Source organism: Heptranchias perlo, chromosome 25 (assembly GCF_035084215.1).
Source record: "Heptranchias perlo isolate sHepPer1 chromosome 25, sHepPer1.hap1, whole genome shotgun sequence".
Taxonomy (NCBI): Eukaryota; Metazoa; Chordata; class Chondrichthyes; order Hexanchiformes; family Hexanchidae; genus Heptranchias; species Heptranchias perlo.
Genome location: NC_090349.1, coordinates 36,623,136 through 36,638,906, shown reverse-complemented (window position 1 = coordinate 36,638,906; position 15,771 = coordinate 36,623,136). Strand labels below are relative to the sequence as shown.

Below are 15,771 nucleotides of genomic sequence, written 5' to 3'. Positions count from 1 at the left end.
GGGAGGTACTGCAAATGTCGCAGGATTCATCCAGTGCAAGGGAAAATGGAACAATATGTTTTAGCTAAGATTCGAAGCTGGCAGACAGATCCAGTAAACAATTACAAACTGTCTGATGACTCAACTGTACTTCTCAAATTCTCTGCAGAATATTGTTTCTGATTTTCAGTTCATAATTCTCCAGAAAAGTGTCAATAACTGTCACCACAATCTCTTCCACCACCTCCATCAGAAAACTTTATTTTTTCGTGCCAGTAGCTTTGCAATTGGCCAAAGTTATAAGTTCGAAGACGAGAAATTGTTTCAGAACCGATTTCTATTGATTAAGAGTTGATTTCAGTCTAGAAACTTTGTGCACTCTTCTGAGAACCGATTGGAAATTTTCTATTAAATTCAGAATGCACATATTCAAAACATTTCTCCAAATTATCTACCTTATTCTCAACAAATGACTTCGTGCACAAAAGGCAAAATGGCTTCTCGTCACTTTCCACAACAAGAAAGTGTTGCTGTTTCCCATTTTGTTTTTCTTGAGACACTCTAGACCCACCCCTTCTCTCCATGCTGCTTGCCCTTTGCCATGACATGCCCTGTTGGAGCTGCACATCATTGGCTGGGCTTGCTTCTTCTGCTGGCCTGGAGCAATTATTCCGATTGGTCCAGCTGACCACGATGCTTGCTCCCCTCTTCAGACAACATCGCTGGTGTTTCCATGGTGCAGAAGTGCGGTGTTTTCACCCATGTTGCACATTATTTTAGCAGATAACCAATAAGCAGTAACCAAGTAAATAAAGCACATACAATGATCAAAAAACACTCACACTCTGGTTTTCATCTTACCATTTTACCAACAAATGAACAAAAAAGCTAAAATACACATACATGAACTGTGCAAAGGAGAGTTGCGAACACATGCCCAACAACTATGTCAATTACTCTTTTTAATTTACTAATCAGAAATGCAATTCCCTACATCTGAATTTGGCTAGTGGCTAACGTATTGGACAACACTGATCTAGAACACCAATGTGGTTTGCACATTGCAAAACATCCTGCGAAATACATTCCACTGTTCTGAAAGTAGACATGTCATTTAGGTAATGAGGAAATCCTTAGTCTCGGGATGACAGCTGGTGGAAGGCGTTACCTGGAGTCTAGGTTTAAGAATGAGCGCCCCTATATCCAAGGGGTTAGTACATACTGATTGGAGTGCAGATTGACAAGCATCTACTGCTGAAGTCCTGCTGCTGCAACTGATGGGACAAACACCATCAAGTGTAGTCCCCACTGTAGTCAGAAGGATGGTGGCAATGCACTCACACATTTTATGGTAAGTTATGCTGCTTGCCATGCCACTGATGAGCTCTTGGTACCTGCTGTCTACTCACACTTGTTATTTGTCTAATGACCAACTACTGCAAATGAGGTAGGTGTGGCCTGTCTGGGGTTGAGATAGCTCCAAAATGAAATGTCTGGTGATGGAAGAGCAAAATCAAATAATTCCTCTGTGGCACACTTGGTAATCCAATAGCTGAGTCAGGCAGATCTGCATTAGCCCGGGGTGCTGTTGAAGATTGACTAGCCAAGCCTGGCTCATTAATGGGACCTGGAAGGTTAGATATGTCATTAGAGCTAGGATTTTTCCTATTTGGCATGATATGACCCTGCAAGTCAGTGCCCTAAGGGGTAAGGTAATCATGGCTGAACAAGCAGCAAGAAATTTATTGGTGCTCCATGCTGCAGTGTGTGTGGTTTTAGCCGGTTAAACTCAGTAGTACCCCTGTGGAAAGTTGTGGTGGGGGGGGGGGGTCCTTAAGACTTCTCTTGAGACAGTCTATACCATAAGCTCTTTACTTGTATAAATGACTTATATCCCTACAGGGAGATGATATGCACTCCATATTTGGGAAACACAAAGCTCATCTGTGTGGACCTCTTAGTTTGGTTTGGAGACTCTTGAACATGGTGATGGACTTCTGCACTTGTAAGACACCTGGCTGACCAAAAAGAAACTTGATGAATGCAAAAGTTGGGGGCATAGGGAGAAGAAATGCAAGTTTCTGGTGCAGCTATTCTGAAGAAATTATAATCCAGAAGTGATCTTTAACCATAATTATACTGTTTTTAATTACAATTTGACTGTCTACATAAACAGCTATTCTGGCCACATTGCTAACATCAAATAAACTAAAAATCCTTAAATATTACATTGTAACATCCCAAAGCTGCAGTTAGCAGCAATTTAAAGTGAAATTGCTATGTAATTTGTTAGAAAATTACAAAATCTCAAACTTGTGGAAGCCATCAATTGTCTAATGAGAGCGAGGAACTTAAAGTAATTAATATCAGTAAAGAAAAAGTACTGGCAAAATTAAGGGGACTAAAAGCCTAGGGTTCTAAAAGAGGTGGCTCCAGAGATAGTGGATGCGTTGGTTGTGACCTTCCAAAATTCTCTAGATTCTAGAACGGTTCCAATGGATTGGAAGGTAGCAAATATAACACTGCTATTCAAGAAAGGAGGGGGAGAGAAAACGGGGAACTACAGGTCAGTTTGCCTGACATCAGTCATCAGGAAAATGCTGGAATCCATTATTAAGGAAATGGTAACAGGGCACTTAGAAAATCATAATGTGATTAGGCAGAATCAACATAGTTTTATGAAAGGGAAATCGTGTTTGACAAATCTATTCGTTTTTTGAGGATGTAACTAGTAGGATAGATAAAGGGGAACTAGTGGATGTAGTATATTTGGATTTTCAAAAGGCATTCGATAAGGTGCCACACAAAAGGTTGTTACACAAGAAAAGGGCTCATGGGGTTGGGGGTAATATATTAGCATGGATAGAGGATTGGTTAACGGACAGAAAACAAAGAGTAGGAGTAAACGGGTCATTTTCAGGTTGGCAGGCTGTAACTAGTGGGGTGCCGCAAGGATCAGTGCTTGGGCCTCAGCTATTTACAATCTATATTAATGACTTAGATGAAAGGACCAAGTGTGATGTATCCAAGTTTGCTGACGATACATAGCTAGGTGGAAAAGTAAGCTGTGAGGAGAACACAGAGTCTGTAAAGGGATATAGACAGGTTAAGTGAGTGGGCAAGAAGGTAGCAGATGGAGTATAATGTGGAGAAATGTGAGGTTATTCACTTTGGTAGGAAGAATAGAAAAACAGAATATTTTTTAAATGGTGAGAAACTATTAAATGTTGGTGTTCAGAGAGATTTGGGTGTTCTTGTCTACGAAATACAAAGTTAACATGCAGGTACAACAAGCAATTAGGAAGGCAAATGGTATGTTGCCTTTATTGCAAGGGGTTTGGAGTACAAGGGTAAGGAAATCTTACTACAATTGTACAGGGCTTTGGTGAGACCACACCTGGTGTACTGTGTACAGTTTTGGTCTTCTTACCTGAGGGCCAATATACTCGCCTTAGAGGCTGTGCAATGAAGGTTCACAAGATTGATCCCTGGGATGAGAGGGTTGTCCTGTGAGAAGCCATTGAGAAGAATGGGCCTATATTCTAGAGTTTAGAAGAATGAGAGGTGATCTCATTGAAACGTATAAATTTCTTAGAGGGCTTGACAGGGTAGATGCGGAGAAGCTGTTTCCCCTGGCTGAACTGTCTAGAACTAGGGGTCATAGTCCGAAATCGTCCACCCCTTATCCTGAGTTTGAGATGAGGAGGAATTTCTTCACTGAGGGTGGTGAATCTTTGGAATTCTCTACCCCAGAGGGCTGTGGATGCTTAGTCGTTGAGTATATTCAAGGCTGAGATCGATCGATTTTTGGACTCTCGGAATCAAAGGATATGGGGATCGGTTGGGAAAATGGAGTTGAGATCAAAGATCAGCCATGATCTTATTAAATAGCAGAGCAGGCTCAAGGGGCTGTATAGCCTACTCCTGCTCCTATTTCATCATTTCAAAGCTCTTAAATGCAAGTGCTGTGATCATTTTAATGTTGTATACTTTTGTCTGTGATAAGAATAGTGATTTCACTTCCAAGAGCATTTTGTACTGTTAACTGGACCTCTGATTGCCAGTCTACATGGAATGAATTGCTTCCAAATTTTTGAAAACAAACAACATTAGCACTACTGCATATTTGGTTTCCTTAATGGTTCCTCGTGTAGTTTATTTTGGTAGGGTGGGATCTACTGTATAATATATATATTGGCCCTAGATTTGCAGCCATTTTCTCATTCTCTTCCACCTGTGCATTCATGTTTAGCCACAGTGTGTTCTACAGGTCATACAGGAATAAATTTCACTTTAAATGCAAGCTGCAGTATAAATAGGGCCACTCTGCACTAGCTGCATGACATTTTTGTGCACTGAATCCAAGTTCCTGTCTCTAATAGCTGCTAATCAGAAATGAAACTTGGATCTATTTCAACCCATTTCTGAGTGGAATTCCACAGGAGATATTAGGAGTGGTGACCAAAAGCTTGGGTTAAAGAGGAGGTGGGTTTTAAGGAGGGTGGGGGGGGGGGCAAGAAGCAGAGGAGTTTAGATAGGGAATTCCAGAGTTTAGGGCGGAAGTTACGGAGATAAGGAGGGATGAGGCCATAAAGGGGATTTAAACACGCTGATGAGAATTTTAGTTCTAAGGTATTGGGAGAACCGGGAGCCAATGTAGGTCAGCGAGGATAGAGATGATGGGTGACCGGACAGGTTACGGGCAGCAGCGTTTTGGATGAGTTGATGTTTAGAGATTGGGGGGTAGGAGAGTATTGAAATAGTCAAGTCTGGAGATAACAAAAGCATGGATGAGGATTTTAGCAGCAGATGAGCTGAAGTCGGGGTGGAGGCGGGCAATGTTATGGGAATGGAAGTAGGCAGTCTTTGTGAGAGTTATCAGATGTATATCCATTTTTCACAACTATAACTAAAGAAATTTTAAAAACAAAAGCAGCAGTAGTGACTAGTTTAATACACCAACTCTGATGTTGTTCTATCTTTTTATAAAAACAACAATCTATAAGGCCCAAAAATTCCTGTTGCCAATTAACCTGGAATGAATTTCAGAGAATACTGTAATGAGGGATGACGAGAAAATTTAAACCTGTTGAAGTTGTGCCTTTCTCTGTGTTTCCCACATGCATCATCTTTCTTCCGTCATAGATTTATTCGTTCATGGGATGTGGGCAGCGCTGGCAAGGCCAGCATTTATTGCCCATCCCAAATTGCCCTTGAGAAGGTGATGGTGAGCCGCCGCCTTGAACCGCTGCGGTCCGTGTGGTGAAGGTTCTCCCACAGTGCTGTTAGGTAGGGAGTTCCAGGATTTTGACCCAGCGACGATGAAGGAACAAAAATATATTTCCAAGTTGGGATTGTGTGTGACTTGGAGGGGAACGTGCAGGTGGTGTTATTCCCATTTGCCTGCTGCCCTTGTCCTTCTAGGTGGTAGAGGACGCAGGTTTGGGAGGTGCTGTCGAAGAAGTCTTGGCGAGTTGCTGCAGTGCATCCTGTGGATGGTACACACTGCAAGCCACTGTGCTTCGATGGTGGAGGGAGTGAATGTTTAGGGTGGTGGATGGGGTACCAGTCAAGCGGGCTGCTTTGTCCTGGATGGTGTCGAGCTTCTTGAGTGTTGGAGCTGCACTCATCCAGGCAAGTGGAGAGTATTCCATCACACTCCTGACTTGTGCCTTGTAGATGGTGGAAAGTCTTTGGGGAGTCAGGAGGTGAGTCACTCGCCGCAGAATACCCAGCCTCTGACCTGTTCTTGTAGCCACAGTATTTATGTGGCTGGTCCAGTTAAGTTTCTGGTCAATGGTGACACCCAGGATGTTGATGGTGGAGGATTCGGCGATGGTAATGCCGTTGAATGTCAAGGGCGGGTGGTTAACTTCTCTCTTGTTGGAGATGGTCATTGCCTGGCACGTGTCTGGCGCAAATGTTACTTGCCACATATCAGCCCAAGCCTGCATGTTGTTCAGGTGTTGCTGCATGCAGGCACGGACTGCTTCATTATCTGAGGGCTTGCGAATCATCAGCGAACATCCCCATTTCTGACCTTATGTTGGAGGGGAGGTCATTGATGAAGCAGCTGAGGATGGTTGGGCCTAGGACACTGCCCTGAGGAACACCTGCAGCAATGTCCTGGGGCTGAGATGATTGGTCTCCAACAACCACTACCATCTTCCTTTGTGCTAGGTATGACTCCAGCCACTGGAGAGTTTTCCCCCTGCTTCCCATTGACTTCAATTTTACTATGGCTCCTTGGTGCCACACTCGGTCAAATGCTGCCTTGATGTCAAGGGCAGTTACTCTCACCTCACCTCTGGAATTCAGCTCTTTTGTCCATGTTTGGACCATGGCTGTAATGAGGTCTGGAGCAGAGTGGTCCTGGCGGAACCAAAACTGAGCATCGGTGAGCAGGTCATTGGTGAGTAAGTGCCGCTTGATAGCACTGTCGGCGACACCTTCCATCACTTTGCTGATGATTGAGAGTAGAGGATGGGGCAGTAATTGGCCGGATTGGATTTGTCCTGCTTTTTGTGGACAGGACATACCTGGGCAATTTTCCACATTGTCGGGTAGATGCCAGTGTTGTAGCTGTCCTGGAACAGTTTGGCTAGAGGCACGGCTAGTTCTGGAGCACAAGTCTTCAGCACGACATCTGGGATGTTGTCGGGGCCCATAGCCTTTGCTGTATCCAGTGCACTCAGCCGTTTCTTGATATCACGTGGAGTGAATCGAATTGGCTGAAGACTGGCTTCTGTGATGGTGGGGATATCTGGAGGAGGTCGAGTAGGATCATCCGCTCGGCACTTCTGGTTGAAGATGGTTCCAAATGCTTCAGCCTTGTCTTTTGCACTCACGTGCTGGACTCTGCCATCATTGAGGATGGGGATGTTTACAGAGTCTCCTCCTGCCATTAGTTGTTTCATTGTCCACCACCATTCACGACTGGATGTGGCAGGACTGCAGAGCTCTGATCAGTTGGTTGTGGAACCGCTTAGCTCTGTCTGTAGCATGTTGCTTCTGCTATTTAGCATGCATGGAGTCCTGTTTTGTAGCTTCACCAGGTTGGCACCTCATTTTGAGGTATGCCTGGTGCTGCTCCTGGCATGCTCTTCTACACTCCTCATTGAACCAGGGTTGATCCCCTGGCTTGTTGGTAATGGTAGAGTGAAGAATATGCTGGGCCATGAGGTTACAGATTGACTCATACAACCATGTAGCCAAGAAAAACCTAAATTGCCATCTAACTTTTTTCTACCACGTGACCTTGTGGATAAAAGCTACCACAATGTCCTAGTGGATGAATTGTAAACAATTTTACAACACCAAGTTATAGTCCAGCAATTTTATTTTAAATTCACATGCTTTCGGAGACTTCCTCCTTCCTGTCTCCGAAAGCATGTGAATTTAAAATAAAATTGCTGGACTATAACTTGGTGTTGTAAAATTGTTTACAATTGTCAACCCCAGTCCATCACCGGCATCTCCACATCATGACTACTAGTGGATGAAGGTACTGCACAGTGCAGCACTAAGTCATACAAACCAGAAAGTCCCATGCTTGTTTCCTGTTCTGTGTTGAGTCAACTCATCTCAGCAAAAACAGCATTTGGGGGCCACAATTGACCTCACCACCCTTTAGATAAGAAAGAAATATCAGCCAGGGTTCCTGCTCCTGTTTTCTATCCAGTGAATCCTGCTGAGAAGTCTATGTATAGATGTCCGACAAGGACAGGATTAAGTATGATGCCCTCTCTAGTCAAATACCTGCTGACATTGACCCCCCCCCCAACTAGGCTCACATACGCAGAATGGTAACTTGAACAAGCTTTTCGAAGGTTGCTACCACCAACAAGAGTCAGCACATTCAGAAGAATAAGGAAGAAAATTGAAGAGGGAAGAGAAAATTATAATAAAGATTAAAATAATGATTTTTCTAAGGGGACTATTTTTCAATAGTGAGCACAAGTGGGTTCATCAATTAACTGATTTGGACGAGCTTTGGAACCTGATGGTGTGAGCAAGCTGATTTAACAGAGTAATTAACATGAAGGAAGTTTCAGTGATCATGTTTCAATTCTCTTCTGCATGGAAGCTCCTCAAAGCCACTTTCCTAATAGAGTCATAGAGTTATACAGCACGGATAGAGGCCCTTCGGCCCATCGTGTCCGCGCCGGCCATCAAGCCCTGTCTACTCTAATCCCATATTCCAGCATTTGGTCCGTAGCCTTGTATGCTATGGCATTTCAAGTGCTCATCCAAATGCTTCTTGAATGTTGAGGGTTCCTGCCTCCACAACCCTTTCAGGCAGTGAGTTCCAGACTCCAACCACCCTCTGGGTGAAAAAGTTCTTTCTCAAATCCCCTCTAAACCTCCCGCCTTTTACCTTGAATCTATGTCCCCTTGTTATAGAACCCTCAACGAAGGGAAAAAGCTCCTTAGTATCCATCCTATCTGTGCCCCTCATAATTTTGTACACCTCAATCATGTCCCCCCTCAGCCTCCTCTGCTCCAAGGAAAACAAACCCAATCTTCCCAGTCTCTCTTCATAGCTGAAGCGCTCCAGCCCTGGTAACATCCTGGTGAATCTCCTCTGCACCCTCTCCAAAGCGATCACATCCTTCCTGTAGTGTGGCGACCAGAACTGCACACAGTACTCCAGCTGTGGCCTAACCAGTGTTTTATACAGCTCCATCATAACCTCCTTGCTCTTATATTCTATGCCTCGGCTAATAAAGGCAAGTATCCCATATGCCTTCTTTACCACCTTATCTACCTGTTCCGCCGCCTTCAGGGATCTGTGAACTTGCACACCAAGATCCCTCTGACCCTCTGTCTTGCCTAGGGTCCTCCCATTCATTGTGTATTCCCTTGCCTTGTTAGTCCCTCCAAAGTGCATCACCTCGCACTTTTCCGGGTTAAATTCCATTTGCCACTGTTCCGCCCATCTGACCAACCCATCTATATCGTCCTGCAGACTGAGGCTATCCTCCTCGCTATTTACCACCCTACCAATTTTTGTATCATCAGCGAACTTACTGATCATACCTTTTACATTCATATCCAAGTCATTAATGTAGACCACAAACAGCAAGGGACCCAGCACCGATCCCTGTGGTACCCCACTGGCCACAGGCTTCCAGTCACAAAAACAACCTTCGACCATCACCCTCTGCCTTCTGCCACTAAGCCAGTTTTGTATCCAAAGTGCCAAGGCACCCTGGATTCCATGGGCTCGTACCTTCTTGACCAGTCTCCTGTGGGGGACTTTATCGAAGGCCTTACTGAAATCCATGTATACCACATCCACTGCGTTACCCTCATCCACACGCCTAGTCACCCCCTCAAAAAATTCAATCAAATTAGTCAGACATGATCTTCCCTTGACAAAGCCATGTTGACTATCCCTGATTAATCCTTGCTTCTCCAAGAGAGACTAATTTTGTCCTTCAGAATTTTTTCCAATAATTTTCCTACCACTGATGTTAGGCTCACTGGCCTGTAGTTCCCTGGTTTTTCCCTACTCCCCTTCTTGAATAATGGTACTACATTAGCGGTTCTCCAGTCCTCTGGCACATCCCCTGTGGCCAGAGAGGTTCTGAATATATGTGTTAGAGCCCCCGCAATCTCCTCCTTTGCCTCACACAGTAGCCTGGGATACATTTCGTCCGGGCCTGGGGATTTATCCATTTTTAGGCCTGCTAAAACCGCCAATACCTCCTCCCGCTCGATGTTAATATGTTCGAGTATATCACAGTCCCCCTGCCGTATTTCTATGTCTACATCGTCCTTCTCCATAGTGAAAACAGATGCAAAAAATTCATTTAGAACCCCTCCTACATCTGCCGGCTCCACACAAACATTGCTATTTTTTCCCTAGTCATCCTCTTACCCTTAATATACTTATAAAACATCTTAGGATTTTCCTTTATTTTGCTCGCCAGTGTTATTTCATGGCCCCTCCTTGATCTCCTAATTTCTTTTTTAAGTATCCCCCTGCACTTTTTGTACTCCTCTAGGGCTTCCTCCGTCTTTAGCCTTTTGTATCTGCCAAAAGCCCTCCTTGTTTTCCTAATCCATTCTCGTATATCCCCTGACATCCAAGGTTCCCTGGAGTTCTTGGAACCACCCTTGACCTTTACGGGAACATGTTGCCATTGTATGGTCTCAATCTCCCTTCTGAAAGACTCCCATTGCTCCGATGCGGATTTTCCGACAAGCAGCTGATCCCAGTCCATTTTGGCCAGATCCTGCCTTATCCTATTAAAATCGGCCTTCCCCCAATTTAGAACCTTTATTTCCGGCCCCTCCCTATCCTTTTCCATGACAACCTTAAATCTCACCGAATTATGGTCACTGTCACCAAAGTGCTCACCTACGAGCACTTCTTCCACTTGGCCGGCCACATTCCCTAGAATTAGGTCCAGTACCACCCCCTCTCTTGTAGGACTTTCTACATGCTGGCTCAAAAAGCTCTCCTGGATGCACGTTAAGAATTTTGTACCCTCTAAGCCTTTTACACTCTGAGTATCCCAGTTAATATTGGGGAAGTTGAAATCCCCCACTATTATTACCCTATTATTTGCACAATTTTCTGAGATTTGCCTACATATCTGTTCCTCTATCTCCCCCTGACTGTTTGGGGGCCTATAGTACACTCCCATCAAAGTGCTTGCCCCCTTTTTGTTTTTAAGCTCCACCCATATGGCCTCATTAGAGGAACCTGCTAATATATCATCCCTCCTTATGGCAGTAATTGATTCTTTAATTAATATTGCGACCCCCCCTCCTCTTATACCTCCCCCTCTGTCTCGCCTGAAGATTCTGTACCCCGGAATATTGAGCTGCCAGTCTTGCCCCTCCCTCAACCATGTCTCTGTGACAGCAACAATATCATACTCCCATGTGTTTATCAACACCTTCAGTTCATCCACCTTATTGGCAAGACTCCTTGCATTAAAATAGATGCCCTCCAGCCTTGCCCTCACATATTTGCCCTGTCTTCCAAGCTGACTTGTTTTTTTCTCTATATTTGGCTGCACATCACCCCCTATTGTAGCTCCACTCTGTATCCCATCCCCCTGCCAAGTTAGTTTAAACCCCCCCCAACAGTGCTAGCAAACCTCCCCGCAAGGATATTTGTCCCGCTCTGGTTCAGGTGCAACCCGTCCGACTTGTACAAGTCCCACCTTCCCCAGAAGCAGGCCCAGTGATCCAGGAAACTGAAACCCTCCCTCCTGCACCAACTCTTTAGCCACGCATTCATCTGTTCTATCCTCCTATTTCTATACTCACTGGCCCATGGCACTGGGAGTAATCCAGAGATTACAACCTTTAATCTGCTACCTAGCTCCCTAAATTCTTGATGCAGGACCTCATCTCCCTTCCTACCTATGTCGTTGGTCCCAATGTGGACCACGACCTCTGCCTGCTCACCCTCCCCCTTGAGAATGCCCTGAAGCCGCTCAGTGACATCCATGACCCTGGCACCAGGGAGGCAACAAACCATCCTGGAGTCACGTTTACGGCCACAGAAACGCCTGTCTGTTCCCCTTACGATAGAATCCCCTACCACTATAGCTCTTCCACTCTTTTTCCTCCCAGCCTGTGCAGCAGAGCTACCCCTGGTGCCAGGAAGTTGGCTGCTGCTGCCTTCCCCTGATAAGTCATCCCCCTCAACAATATCCAAAGCGGTATATTTATTTGAGAGGGGGACGGCCACAGGGGACCCCTGCACTGCCTGCCTGCTCCTCTTACTCTGCCTGGTGGTCACCCAATTACTTCCTGCCTGTACAACCTTTACCTGCGGTGTGACCATCTCACTAAACGTGCTATCCACGACGTTCTCAGCATCGCGAATGCTCCTTAATGAATCCATCCGCAGCTCCAGTGCCGCAATGAGGTTTGTCAGTAGCTGCAGCTGGATACATTTCCCGCACACATGGTCGTCAGGGACACCGGAAGGGTCCCTGATTTCCCACATAGAGCAGGAAGAGCATAACACGGGGCTGGGCTGTCCTGACATGACTTACCCTTTAACTAATTAATTCAAATTAAATGAATCCCACCAATTTCACTTCAATTAAAAGGTATACTCAAGGGCCCTTGCTGAACAGCAGTCCCCCACTGCACAACAGAGACCCGAGAATCCACAGACTCTAACCAAATCACAACCAAAGATTTTTCCAAATGGATGGGTAAAATATTAAGTTTATTACTTTTCTTTGACCGCTTTTTTTAGGCGGTTTAAATAATGATAGAAACACAAATATTCTTCAGGAAAGGGTTGTTAGCTTTGAAATGCTATCATAGGTATTGTATGTCTCATTTTGGGGGTGGAGGGGGGGTTGCATGGCTCTTGGCCAATACCAGTTCCTGTGAATGTACTCAACTGTAAACATCAGTTACCAAAACTACAATCTTTAAAGCAAAACAATTTATTGCAAATTGTTTGGAATTTTAATTTAAGGAAGAATATAAACATATTTTTGCAAAAATTAGTTGATGTGTTTTAAATAACTACTGCTAGATTGCATAATTCCTGACATTTTAAACTTCTAGCAGATGATAAATTTGTTGGGCTTTCAAAAAAAGCTGAATCAAACTCTCTTTAAAATATAAACTATTGTGGTTAATAGTACAATGACATCAATTCCATCCGTCCTGGCTTCTCCCATGGGAATTAGATATTTCACCTTTTAGTTGTAATTTCTTGGTTGACAGGTGACCTGCTCCGAAGCTCCTCCTTGTGCCACTCTTAAGCTAGCCATCGAATTGTGTAAACATATCAGGATGACTTGATTGCCGAGTTTTGCCTTTCCTTGATAACTTTTGAAATTAGGAACTCACCATGTTGGGAGGACACTGCACCGCCAGCATGCTTCAGTTTTAATATCACTTTTTAAAATTGGGTCATCTTTATCATTCACACCCCATTAACATCAATGGGTGTGTCAAAAGACAAGCACCAGAAGTGTGTGCTTCAACATTTTTCCTTTATTCTAATTTGTATATTGTACTTTGTTTCAGGTGAGACGGTCACATCCACACATTCTCCAAGGTATCCTAGTCCAGCTGAACTTGATGCTTATGCCCAGAAGGTGGCTAACAGTCCACTAACAATCAAGATCTTTCCTACAAATATCAGGGTTCCTCAACATAAGCACCTTAACAGGACTGTAAATGGCTATGACACAACGGGACAACGCTACAGCCCATACCCTATACACTCTGGAGGATATCAGGGTCTTTTAGCTATTGTGAAGGTACACAGCAAAAGTGTGGTGAAAAATTCAGATGGCAAGAGGACGCGGATGTCCCCAGCACAAGTCGGAAATGGCAACATTGGACCCTACCCGGTGCCAAGCACTTTAGCGCAGAGTCAATCGTGTACTGGGCAGATAAGTTACCACAGCAGCCAGAAATCTTTGGAGGGGCCTGTTCCACCTAATGTGACTGTTGCCACATCTGTTATTCCAATAGGAGGGCGAAGCCTGGCTCTGCAGCAGTCAAATCTCCCCTCTATTCAAAGTATCATCTACCAGATCAACCAGCAATGCCAGGCTCAGGCATCACAACAGGTTTCAGCTGCTGTTTGTCAGGGTGCCATTGTCACCAATCCAAGCCCAGCCACAGTGGCCAGCCGCAATACAGTCAATGGTTTTACCAGCATGGTTAATGGAAGTGTGGTGTATGCTGGAACTGTTGTACCTGAATGCCGTGGAGGAGCAGAGCTGGCAGTTGCTTCAAGTTTAACTTCTGCAGCAGGACCGAAACCTGGGGCCTACCCAGATGGAATGGATTATTTGCTGTGGCAACAGAAACAACAGATCCGTATGTACTCGGGCAGTGGCGGGGGGGGAGTAATAAGTAAATCACCAGAGGTTTGTGGTGTCCCACGACCGTACACCTTGGCACCTACTATTGAAAAAGTCCCTTCATCTCCCTTGAACTGTGTTGGCATGCACTGCAATTTTTCAACAGGGCAGTATTTGGCTGCCCCTTGGAACAGCGTGCTGGTGACACCTGACAGCGACTGTTATAACCCGCAGGACCTCACAAATGGCCACCGCGACCTTGTTGTTCACCCTTCGGATGGGCTCACCAGTGTCTCCAGTAGAACGCTATGTAATACCTCTATCCTAAGCAGTAGTCTGCAGTCACTGGAGTACTTGATTAATGACATTCACCCTCCCTGCATTAAAGAGCAAATGTTGGGTAAAGGATACGAGACTGTGTCAGTACCTCGATTGTTGGACCACCAAAATGCTCACATTCGACTACCCGTTTACAGATAGAGAGTACTGCTGTTTGGAAAAGATAGGATGATGGTGTTAAATCTGTTCGAAATAAACACAGAAGCCTCCAGCCTCAATACTGTGGTCAAAGGCAAATGAAGTGGAGTGTTTAAAATGCTCCAGGGATTATGAGATGCTGGAATGAGTTTGGGTTGGACAAAAGTATAGAATCTACTGGTGGTAATGATGAAAGATGGCAATTTTTACAAAATTACAATAAAATAGGGATTAGCATTGGACATCAGAGGGCAAGTTGCTAGCGGAAATGTGCAGAAAGCTTTGCCATGTGTGCTGATGGGTCTGCATGCAGAAAAATTTTAAAATTCCAATCCTGCGCTGAATTCTGTGAACACGTGGTCCCGAGATCCTTGCCATTGTCGCTTCGTCATTGTCATCTTCATCCTTGCCGTGGTTACAAAAAAATGAGCTACTGCCTAAATCCTAGTGGAGAGTCGTTATTGCACTGTGTCGGAATAAAGATAAAAGTGGGGACGGTCCAGAATATTATAAAAGAAAGTAACTTGGAAAACTTGAACCTAATTCTTTAATTTTTGTTTGATTTTTAAATTTGTGTTGGCTGCTAAAAATGAAATAACTTTTTTCCTTAAGTTTAGAAAAAGGTTAAAGTAATTTCACTTGAGGGAATTGCTAGTTTTAACATTTTTTGTAATGAAATATACTATATGCCCACATTTGTGCTAAAATAGCATAGCAAGCTGTGAGAAGGTGCAAGGGTTGATAGTATTGATAAATGCACTCAAAAGAATACTCTACACATTATTGCTGTTCTTTCCATAGGACTAGAAAACCCATTAGGTGTAAATGAGTTTGTAAGAGCACATTCCTACAAAAGCAGGTTGTCATATACTGGCTGTTTTTTAAACTTTAAGTAATGCAGAACACCGAGATTGAGTGCTGCTGTAGCAAATACTATTATCTGATGGCAGCTGTAAAATTATAGCAGGCCATGCAAAATGGCTGCAAGTAGTCAAGCCTACATCATTATTCATTGTAGATGTCATTATAATACCACCATGGACCACTAGATGGTGTTTCATCTTTCCTCTCCCACCCCCCTCTTCCCCCCCCCCCCCCCCCCCCCCCCCCACCGGTCCCACACCACCCCAATATAAAATAACATGTACTGCTGTCCAGTTGTTGCTTCTGCTCCTTGCCAACGTTATTCTTCAATTAGCTACTAAGTGCTGCATGACCAGGGTTTGCGGTGACTCAAAAGGCCATTGATATTTTTAAAAAGTGTAGCCTCCCTCCCCACCCTCCTTGGAAAACCAGCTAGCTACCACTCAGCAGCTACGTTATAATGACAGGAAGGGAAATAGTAAGGCTAGGTCTTACATTTGAACTACCAATCATTCGGCTTTGGTGATCAAATGAACATTATTAAATGTTCTTATTTCCAAACTGACAATTTTCAATTTTATAATTGAACTGCACTTGTGAAAAACAGGTTTCTGCTTAACCAAATTAGTCAAATTCATCTTGA

At 44.3% G+C, this 15,771-nt stretch overlaps 1 protein-coding gene across 1 annotated transcript in view; it reads left to right on the top strand.

Moving 5' to 3' along the window:
* The window catches only part of fam222aa (family with sequence similarity 222 member Aa), a 268,663-nt gene extending 253,305 nt beyond the window's left edge, over positions 1 to 15,358 (top strand). Inside the window, exon 7 of the mRNA XM_068006030.1 lies at positions 13,000 to 15,358. Coding sequence (XP_067862131.1) covers positions 13,000 to 14,267 — 1,268 coding nt within the window. The 3' untranslated portion in view covers positions 14,268 to 15,358. The remainder of the gene's footprint in view (positions 1 to 12,999) is intronic.
* The last annotated feature ends 413 nt before the right edge of the window (positions 15,359 to 15,771 follow it).